Below are 11,413 nucleotides of genomic sequence, written 5' to 3'. Positions count from 1 at the left end.
TAATTCTATAAAGATTAAAATAATACCCCTTATTATACAATAATAAGTGCACCTTTCCGTATATTCAAAATTTTGCCGCCTCGCGCGCTTGTAAACAATCGGACCAATAAAGAAAAAACAAAATGAAGTCAACGTAACAATCGTTGTACTGAAACCATTCTACAACTGATCACATTTCTCGATTGAAGTATACATTCAAGGTAGAGTTTTTCATAGAAAAAAAGTTGTTTAAAAAACAGTGCAAAGAATCGACTGTACAACGGTAGCAGCCATGAACACAGGAGCATGCACTATGGAATCAGGGTATATAGTGTATCATGGTATAAAGGGGGGAGTTTGAAGCAGCCGTCGGTCCCCCACCGTTTCGATCCCCACCTCCTGGGCCCTCTCCTACTCGTTTCTACTCCGGCAGTCCCCCTAGCAGATCGAAAGAGTTTCCCTCTCGCCCCTCGGCCGAACAACAAGCCACTGACTTCTCGTCAGTCGACGTTGAAGACTGCTACGTACATACGTGTATATGCCGACACAATTCGGTGTTGGCTGCTGCTCGCAACAACCCGTTCATCGTACGATCTATCTGCACGATATATCAAGGGAAAAAAGTGCCGTGCGGACAGAGGAGAGAAAGAAAGAGAGAAGGAGAAAGAGGGGGCTCGTGGCACGTCGGGGAGAGTTCAAGGTGCTGTACAATTTTGCGCTAGGCTGTGTTTCTCCACGAGAAATCTTCAGCCGACGCGACCGAAAGGAATAAGCAGGATTGACAGTGAGTGTCGTAGCTTTGACACGAAGCGAAGAATTACTTAGATCCGCGATGTCGCGCGATTTTGTGTAGATTCAAGAAACCGGACAATTATACAAAATTGTACGTAATTCAACGTATCACCAGACACTTCATCTACAATCGATTAACAAGAAATCACGTGGAGAAAACGATACACCACCGATCGGAAAGCGGAGAATTCTCACACACGTGCAGTTGTTTATTTACGACACTTACCTAAACTGGCCGAAACGTGTTGCGCATTCAGATCGACCGATCGGTAACGAAAGATGCCAATAGGATATGCCTGTTTCTTGAACGCGTCTCAGAATTAAATTTCTGCCAGAAAGGAGCCGTACCTGTATAAGTCCTAGATCGCGGACGTTCGCGATCTCGTTCAACGTGGTTCGGTGACCGATCGCGCGCGCGCGGGCGTGTTCCCTTCGCCTCGAAGAAGAACAAGAAGCGGTGACGGATAGAGTAGGGCAGAAGGAAAGGAAGAAGGACGCTGAAGGAGAAGGAGAATTGAAAGAAAACGAAAAGAGGGAAGCACGCCGCATGGACACAGCCGTACGACGATCGTGTGTCTGTTTCGTTTAGTTTCATTTCGTTTTACCGTTTTTCGAGCCTGAACGTGGTAGATGAGGACTCGCAGAAGTTTCAGTTGATACAATTTTTTCTCCGTGTTTCTTTCTTGTATTCTATTTTTTTTTTTTTTTTTTTTTTGTTTTCGTTCGTAAACGATTCTACCACGTGGGATTAGTTGTGCGAAGGAGGACGCGCGAGACTTACGAGGATTTTATAAACAACTGGAGGATTTATAAGTTTAATAGAACGAAAGAATCATGTATAAGTTACTTGGAGGTCTTGGGCAGTATTTAAAATGGCAGGATATAACAACGGATTCGATGGTGTTTCGGTTACACAACCGCTTCACAACAGTGCTGCTTTTCACGTGTTCAATGGTGATCACGGCTACCCAATACGTTGGCAATCCTATTTCGTGTATCGTTCAGGGTTTACCCACGCACCCTATCAATACTTATTGCTGGATAACTTCTACGTTTACTATGCCGGACGCATTTAATCGGCAGGTGGGTAATAGAGTTAATGACTGCGTCCCTAATTTTCCAACTTGAACTCACGTTTTAATCATGGATATGGTCGTTTGAATGATTTGCTTTTAACCTTCAGATTTTTTACGAATATCGGCACGAAGTTGGTTCGTTGATAACAATAGAAGAATGTTGTACTGACTGATTTTTACTATGGAGACAGTTTTAGGGTTTAATTTTATGTATCAATAATAGAATATACATACTATGAGAAAGCTTTGAAATTATCAGATTAATAGTAGAAAATGTTTTATTAATTATTAGAAATTGTTTTTATCGCGGCATGTTCAATTGCATAACATAGATAGATAAAAATGGGAATTTATTGTTTTGCAATCATAGCAGCAGTTATTCCTTCCTTGTATAATAGATGTATATTATTTATGATATCTTTTGATTCTTTAATTAAATAAAGTATTAGTATAAAGTATTAATTATTATTATAAGTATTTAGATAAGAATCCTTGATAAGTATTTAAATTTTGTGTTATAACTAGAAATAGATGCACCTCATAATTATCGGTGACCTAAACGTAATTAGAATTAGAGACCGAATCTTTTTTTTTTAATTTTTTTTTTAACAAAATTTTTGCTTATTAAAGGCTGTATTGTTATCTAATTAGTTTGAAAGCTACTCGATATTTCTAATCAAAATCACTGTTAATAATACAGAAAATATAGAATGACAAAATCATTTCGGGTTATCAATGTTATCTCATGTATAATTTTTTTAAATCTGTATAATTTCATTATTATTAGATTTGTTTGAATTTTTCAGTTTTAATTCAATTTTGTATCTTCTATATTTATAATCTTATTATGTAAACAAATCTTCCCCCTTCAGTAGATACATATTGTAGTTCTATAATATTTTTTTGAAATAAATACTTAGATTTGTACTTGTATTGTACTTGTATTAAATACTACCTACGTTAAGGAATTATACATCCTATTTAACATTAAAAAATCAAATAATTTAGACTTTAACGAGTTTATTTAATTGTACAAAAATTAAGTGTTATGAATATTTTTCGAATTATGATTTTAAATATTTTTAAGTTCACCCCCACCTTTCACATCACATAAAATATATGTATATATTGTGTTTATATTTTTGAATAGCAAATTCACGCGAGTTGAATGAATAAGACCATTCTTGGAAATGACATACTATGTATAATGGTATATAGACTGTAACAAAAACTTGTTCGAGATATGATATGTGATAATCTATGATAATGTTTATGTCAATCCCAAATTTTTAAGCAAATTTAGTAATCAATCATAAACATAATACGAATTTATTCAAACTTTAAATATCATGATGGACATTTTATGTTTTTATAAGTTAATTTTCCAATGATGATTTAAAAGAATAAACATTTTCGAACATATATTTTAACATATTTTTAACATAATTCATGTTTTATTTAAAATTTAAATAAATATTATGAGTATTGATGATCATGATGAATATTTTTAGGATTTTATAAGAAATTTTGTTTTCTTCTACTAATCTCTTCTCTCTGTTCCTTCATATTATTTAATAAATATGATTTCCATACTATTGATTTGTACAAAATAAGGTATAAAAAAATCTTATATTTGCATATATTTGCAAATGCTCTGTATCATAATCTACATATTGAAATATTTTTCTAAAAATTTTATTATAACACGTAATCGATAATAACTATTATTTAAGTAATTTTTCAGAAACTTTATTATGATACTTAATTAAGAATAATTCATATAGTTGATATATAATTCCTTAATAATTATTAATTTTTCCATTTTTGTCATATATTTGTAACGCTAATTACCCTTTTGACCAATATTTCTGATACGTCCTGTAAAAAGAACGAAACCAAATATATGGCACAGACTACAGACGATGTAGATATAAATTTAATCAACTACACCTGCAGTCTTTCGTCATTACCTATTGTTGACAGAACATTTGTTCCTTTTATCAGGTCGGTGTAGAGGTGGCGCATCCAGGAGTGGCGAACGACTTCGGCGATGTGGATGCAAGGAAATATTACACTTACTACCAATGGGTGTGCTTCATGTTGTTCTTCCAGGTAAAGACTCGTTTATCAGTAATCTTGCACACGCGACAGATAAAGCTTGGCCACGACAGCTGCGTGCGACTTCTCAGTTTAAGTTTTCCTTTACTGTCGTCGCTGTTCTCTTCTTTCCGTATAGGATATCTGAAACTGGTTCGCGAGCACGAATGCACCACTGCAAAAGATCGATCGGTTAAAACTTTATCACGACTCCTCTACTGATAATTCTGATGTATTTCTTCTCGCAATGTTATCACTTTTTCTCGTTACTTTTCGCGAGAACTGTTTTAATAAATAATCTTTATACATTTAACTCTTAATTTCATACGTCCGTATTTTTATTACTAATATAGATATGTTATTAAATTAGATTACTTAATAATTGTATTTATTCAATCACTATGTTGTAAATATTAATCTAATATAACTATTTTTTTGATTAATATAGATTTTTCCATCAAAGACACTTAAAATTTTCCACTAAATTACGCTAATGAATAAAGATTCAAATTTTGAAAAACGAGTGATCTATAGTTACGGATTAATGGTAGATAAGCACTTTACTTGAATTAATAAGTAGAAAGAAACTGACAAAACTGTTTTATTTAAAGATGTGTACACGCAATAAAGCTCCATTTTTTATAATGGAATTTTAGTCAGCGTCCGATTAATTGTCAAATCAATTTGTTTATCTAATTTTGAACTCTTCATTCAACAAATAGGGGAAAGATAAGTAATTGCAACCTGTTGCATAGGAAGATACATATTTGAACTGTCTTCTGAAAAGTTCAGACAAATAGTTTTACTGTATATATAAGTATTTTTCATAACACCATTATAATTTCTCTCACAGATAAATCTAATATTAAATCTTCACATATTGCTAGAGACAGATTACATCAGCGCGGATGTGAATTCCATAGGTTGTATAGGATTATAGTACAAGAGTATTTTCATTCATCTAAATATTACACAAGGATTGATATGGAGATTTTAGAATCTCTCGTTTATAAAGAGAAATTTATTAAATTTTTTTTAAATATATCCAGTGCCATAGGATTGATTCCAATCTTTGCTTTAACGAAAAAACTAAAACTATGATGTTTCTGCTACTGAGAATATTTATCATTGGTAATAAATATTAAATCTATTAATCGATTACGATTCCTTGTAAAATTCCGTTTTTTTATTGTTTATGGAGATTATTATGGATATAGTATATTGTAATAACGTGAATATAATTTTAAGATGATCTATTAGCCAACCAAATATTCATAATTTTTCACAGGCAGTATTATGCTACGTTCCACAATGGTTGTGGAACATGTGCGAAGGCGGTTTGATCAACGCGTTGGTTATGGGTATGAATCATAGTCTCGATTGCGAGGAGAACATTCAAAAGAAAAAGTCAATGCTAATGGTTTACCTGATGCAGTATAGAAAGGTAATACGACTATTTATTAAACATTTCATTATTTTTAATAATTTGAGTTTCTGAGATAAGCCGTAAAACCTAAATCCAAATCTAAAACTAGTAAAACATTAGATACTAATAATGTTAGAATATGAAATATAAACAGTGACACTATATAAAATACAATACTTAACTAACAATAAACGATAACATTTAATTTTGCATACCGCCTTGTATTTCTAAATGACTAGTAGCTTTTCTGTCATTTTGATCAAACTTATTTGGCCAATTTAATTCTTGAATCCTTCGAAAGAATTTTTCGACAGTGACACAAAAGCGTAAGAGCAAAGGCGAGAGGAAGGCTGAGACGATTTGGTTAGATCCAATTTGCCCTCATTGAGTCCAATTTATGCCAATTCGCCGATTGCTTCTTCTTTCAGACACACAACACGTATGTGTATCGGTATTTCGGCTGCGAGGTTCTCTGTTTCATCAACATCTTCCTTCAACTGTGCCTGATGAATCAGTTCTTTGACGGCGAGTTCCTCAGTTATGGTCTGCGAGTACTCTCACTACCTGACGTTCCTCAGGAGGAACGTGTTGATCCTATGGTCTACATTTTTCCACGTGTCACTAAATGCATATTCCACAAGTATGGCGCGTCAGGAACAATACAGAAGCACGACTCGCTATGTATTCTCCCGTTGAACATCGTGAATGAAAAGACGTATATTTTTATCTGGTTCTGGTTTACAATCCTGTTGATTTTACTCTTGGGCCTAATAGTCTACAGAGCTGCCATAATCTTTGCCCCAGCAATCAGGCCAAGATTGCTTCAACTATCCTCAAGACTTCCCTCTATCGAAACCTGCTCTAGCATCAGCAAGAAGATTGATCTGGGTGACTGGTGGCTTCTCTACATCCTCTCTTCTAACATGGACTCATTAATATACAGGGACTTCCTCCAAGAGCTCACAAAAAAAATGAGCGACACACATTCAGTCGCTGCTTAGATTCAGATTTTCATATTTTATAATTAAGATTGAAAAACACTGATTAAAAGATAACAGTTATGGACTGATTTATTGATTGGTCATTAGGACATAGGCAAATAATATACTGACCTATGTCTCCATCTGGAAATGATGAAGCGTTAAGAAAATTTATAGAGATATTTTCCTAACCAGCGCCTAGAAAAACAATTACTATGTACGACTGACGTAATAAATACGGTGAAGACACTCTTGATGCCGTGTTAAAGTGACCACTTTAGGATCTCCGTGTGTGTGCGTGTGTGTCTGTGTGTGATATTGCGCGTGTATGTAGATGTGGATGATGTGTTTCGTGCACACGCACGCGAATCATTATTTTTTAACGATTAGATCCTGAGAGAGAATTGTTCTACATCTCTATATTTAGTGTTCGTTCTCCAAAGCAAACAAAGCTATTTTATTTGTTCGAGAAGTATTGCTCAAAACAAATTGTTTCTACATAGGATATCGTGAGGACTTACTGTACGAGGATATGTTTTACTATACAACATTTTTTTGTCATGAGATCATTCTGATATTTTTCTAATGTATCGATCTTATGATTATAACGACATACGTTACTGCATGTTGTAAAAGATGCTATTATGATACATTCCCATATAATGTATTCAAATCCATTCCTTTAGTTCTTTATTTTCTTTCAACAAAGATTTTTTTTTTAATATGAGTATATTGAATTTTTAAACGTACATTTTACGTTAAAATACAAATGGGGATAAGTTTTCAATGTGATCAAGTAATTACAATACTAAATAATAATTTTTGTATGGTTAATGCAAGTATATAACATATTCCTAGAATTGGGTCGCATGTCATATTTTGTAGCGTTTCAGAAAAATGCAATATTTTTTAACTACAAAAGAGTACTAAGGAGATGGATCCTCAAATGTTATTATAAATTTATAATTTTGTCCATTTCTGTGAATGTAAAAGGCGCTTGTTGTCTATGCATTCTGTATATCGAACGGCTATCTACCCATTTGTATTCCATCGACAGGAATACATTGTCGAAGAAGATTTTTATTAAATGTTATAAATTTTCAAGCAGATTATACCTTCCATTATGCTTTAACCAATTTCTATGTCCTAGTATATTAATGTATAAGCGTTAAGCAAATTGTACCATATATATTACATGTATTTCCTATTGGAAAATCAGAAACGATAAACAAAAAGACGAGCCGAATTTTTACGGTACTACTTTAGACGATTAATAGGTGATTAATGAGAGAAGTAAAGATTGATACAGATGGATAATGTTTTATACAATTTTACGATTTATATTTAACTACTGCAGCGATATTGTATCAAATGAAAATATTCATATAGTAAGTACACCTATTGTTGTTCATTCCATTCATTGATATTTAATTGTAGTAAAAGATTTTTCGTTTAGTTTACTATTTTGTTCAAACATATGAAGTACGTAGTTATTTCTGTCTCGATTTTACCTTTGTATTTAGTGTTTATTTCGTTAATTTAGTAAGAAAGCTAAAATGTAAGGCTATAACATGCAATACAATGCTTTCCTTTCTTTTTCCTACAAGTTCTTTTGAGATTTACCTAATACTAGAGAATGTTGTATACAGATAAATGATGACGTAAAACATGTTGATAGAGATATCAAGAATATATACTTTAATTCGACCATGTTATGCTTTTTCTTTAGTATTATTATTATAGTATTTACAAAAAATAAAAGTTTCCTATTTAAAAATACACGAATTTTTTATTTAAATCTTATACTATTAAAACGAAGTTTTTGAAATTGTTCCTTTTTAAATCTTTAAAAAGATAAAAAACATAAATTAGCTTTAAATTAGCTTTTATTTATTTATTAAAATTTTTTTTTGTAAACACAGTGCAGTGAAAGGTCATTTCTTATTGGACTTTCGTTTCATTCTATCCTTAAGGGTCAATAAGGGTGGAAGGAATTGTACCTGAAAACAAGATGGACAAATGTAAGGTAAAAGTAAACTCAGAATTTTCCATTAGAGTATGTTCTGTCCTTTGTATTTTGATCTTTTTCTTGCTAGGCCATCGACATTGAGTCTCTAAACAATGACTCTGACTGGGTGTTTGAGCAGTGAAACGATATATGACAATTTCGAATTTTGTTTTTAGTTTACATATCGATATTAATGATATAAAGCCAAGTTCCCGCGATAAAGTATTTATCGAGATTATAGAGAAATAACTTCAAACACAAATAACCAGGATAACTAGAATTAGTAATACCGCATGAGATACAAAAATGACAAAAAAATTAGGTGATCCCCTAAATTATAAGACAAAAATTGCTATTTACCTTTTATCTCGCGAAAAAAGGTAATAATCTATAATAATAAAAGTAAAATGAAAAAAAACACTTAATCTCATGTATTATACAAAATTATTTAAATTTATTAAAATTATTACATTCAATTTTTAAGTCTTTTATGCACACAGATTATTGTTAACAAGCTTAAACAATTGATAAGATTCTTCTATCGGATATTCAATTAATGTACATTGAAATTGATCTTGAAAAGCATTTTGAAACAGTGGTAGCACATCTTGAATAGTAACATTTATATTAAGTTCCTGACTAATGCTTGTTACACCCTTTCCTTTGATACCACAAGGTATAATATGATTAAACCAACTTAAGTCTGTATTACAATTTAGAGCTAAACCATGTGTTGTTATATAACGACTTCCATGAATACCAATGGCACAAATCTTTTTGTCATTCACCCATACACCAGTGTTTGGGGATGTTTCACCTTTAATGCCAAATTCGGCGCATAAACGAATAATCATTTTCTCTATTTGGCACACATACCATTTAATGCTAGCTCTAAATTCTTTTAAATTTAATATAGGATATGCTACTAATTGTCCAGGCCCATGAAAAGTTATAAGGCCACCTCGATTTGTTCTAAAAAACTCAGCACCTAAACTTTTTAACTTCTTTTGATCTTTTAGTGTATAATCCTTATCTCTAATTCCAACTGTATATACTGGATCATGCTCAAGCAATATTAATGTATTGCAACTATTGTTTTCTACCCTTTGGTGATGCTGATCAGATAATATTTTTTGTAGCTTAAGCCCGGATCTATAACTTAATCTACCAACCCATAAAACTTTAACTATTTTTGTAGTCATATTGAGACATTAATATTCTGTGTCTCTTTTAATTCATTATCCTTTAAATTTGCCCGTTCTTGTATAGTTACATGCAGAAGCCAAGAAACCTGTAAAAATAATAAATGATTTTAATATTAAAATTAAAAATATAATTGAAATAGTAATAGTAATATAATGTTTTTATAGTTAACATACATAAGCATCTGTTGCTGCATAAAGTTTCTGCTCATCATTTAATGGATGCATATGCCATTTACTTTTTCTAACTTTTGGGTCCTTACTAATCTTTTTCTTTAACTAAACCAAGAAAAATCACACAATGAATAATATTAATTTCCATTTATCATTTGAAATTTGTTTTATTGTAATCAAAGTACTAACCAAATATTCTGTTAACTTCTCTAAACTCCACCGACAAGACCTATTTAATACTGTATTTGCAAATTTACCACAATCAAAACAATTGTTTTCTACGACTTTACAAGCTGGAAATTCCTTAAAATCTCTACCTAGTTTCCAGATATCACTGCGATATAAATAAATTATGAAAAATACATGAATTTTATTATAATAAAGCATTATCAATTAACTCACTTCTTTATGTTAACTCCAACTAATCTCACTTTTGGATGACTTAAAAGGATCACAAATGCAGCTGGTAATTTTTTTAATGAATATATATGTAACAGATAACAAATATTTTCACTGAAACAAATTTGTGCCAAGGCTGTTTTACCAGATCCAGTTTGAAAACTAAAAGGCCACTCCAAATCAAATCCTATTGGTATTATTTTATCATATTTCTCTATTTCTGTTCTAAAAAAATTACAATGAAATGTTCAGTATAAATTAATATTTGAGAATCATCTTTCTTTTCTAAGTCAATTGTGTAAGTCTTACATAAGATTATCACAAATCATAGCACATTCGTTAAAATCATTGACATAATTAATGTAGCCTGAAAATATAATTGGTGGGAGTTCAGATGCAGTTGATTCTTCCTTTGGAGGAATCTTCTGGTCTAATGTTGCCTATTAAAACATTTACGTTGATAGTAAAATATAAAATATATATAAATTTTAATAAAATGTTTAGAATAGTTATAGTTGGTTAATATGTGCAGTATAATATATTAATGAATTTTATCTGATTTTAATAAAACACAATAAATAGGAAAAATGTACAAAGTGTTCCAGTTATTAACCTCAAAAGTAATGCTACAGATCACACTACGATAATAATATTGATACATTTAAGTTGGTCATCAAAGGCTGATATCGTATTCTTACTTAATTTAATGAAGATATAAATGACAACAACAATCGAGTTGTGGTTAAGAGAAATAGACGTTATCAACGTTGAAAATACTATTAAATTTTCAAATAATAAAAATTCCTAGATAATTGTTATAATATAGATTCTTTAATTTTTATCGTATGCTAAAACATTATATACAATCATATAACATTAATACAATCAGTGTAATAATAAATAATATCGTTATTAATTAATACCTTTAACTTAGAGCTAGAGCTACGTGTAATCATTATTACAACAAAAAGAAATAACTAGCACAACTAAAAATTCAAACAAAAAACAGTGAAATAAAAACAAAATTATAAATTATTTTAAGTTTCTAAAACAAACTTTCTTATTTGTTCAAAAATGTTAGGCATCTCACTGTTACCAACCAAAAATTAGTAATTTTCTTTATAAAACATGTTTTGTTTTACAAGAGAGGAAATTTCCTCTCTGGTTTAACTACTAATATCTGAAATTGTCTCTTCAAATATTTATTATGTTTGGAAAATATTATGTTTTTTACCAGTTTCGAAAAATTGATAATTTTGTATTGACATAAATGATTAAAC

General features: G+C 31.1%; 2 protein-coding genes across 6 annotated transcripts; one reads left to right on the top strand and one right to left on the bottom strand.

Annotated features, from left to right (window-relative positions):
* The first annotated feature begins 435 nt into the window (after positions 1-435).
* On the top strand, positions 436-8,129 carry ogre (optic ganglion reduced). Its single transcript, XM_069119671.1, has 4 exons — positions 436-1,854; positions 3,852-3,959; positions 5,233-5,388; positions 5,799-8,129. The coding sequence occupies exons 1-4, from the start codon at positions 1,606-1,608 to the stop codon at positions 6,369-6,371; spliced, it is 1,086 nt and encodes a 361-aa protein (XP_068975772.1). The 5' UTR covers positions 436-1,605; the 3' UTR covers positions 6,372-8,129.
* Positions 8,130-8,785: 656 nt separating this feature from the next.
* Positions 8,786-11,204, bottom strand: LOC138183587 (octanoyl-[acyl-carrier-protein]:protein N-octanoyltransferase LIPT2, mitochondrial). 5 transcript variants are annotated; one of them, XM_069120730.1, is made up of 6 exons: positions 11,057-11,204; positions 10,443-10,573; positions 10,137-10,358; positions 9,924-10,068; positions 9,738-9,839; positions 9,415-9,649 (listed from the first exon to the last, which is right to left on the bottom strand). In XM_069120730.1, the coding sequence occupies exons 1-6, from the start codon at positions 11,087-11,089 to the stop codon at positions 9,557-9,559; spliced, it is 726 nt and encodes a 241-aa protein (XP_068976831.1). In that variant the 5' UTR covers positions 11,090-11,204; the 3' UTR covers positions 9,415-9,556. The 5 variants fall into 5 exon arrangements, with proteins under 5 accessions (XP_068976832.1, XP_068976831.1, XP_068976833.1 ...); XM_069120732.1 differs by lacking the exon at positions 11,057-11,204 and adding an exon at positions 10,832-10,961; XM_069120729.1 differs by lacking the exon at positions 11,057-11,204 and adding an exon at positions 10,747-10,881.
* Between the last annotated feature and the right edge of the window lie 209 nt (positions 11,205-11,413).

Source organism: Bombus flavifrons, chromosome 9, assembly GCF_040668555.2.
Source record: "Bombus flavifrons isolate JBK064 chromosome 9, iyBomFlav1_principal, whole genome shotgun sequence".
Lineage (NCBI taxonomy): Eukaryota > Metazoa > Arthropoda > Insecta > Hymenoptera > Apidae > Bombus > Bombus flavifrons.
The sequence above is the reverse complement of the archived record's forward strand: the minus strand, read 5'-3'. Positions and strand labels throughout refer to the sequence as shown.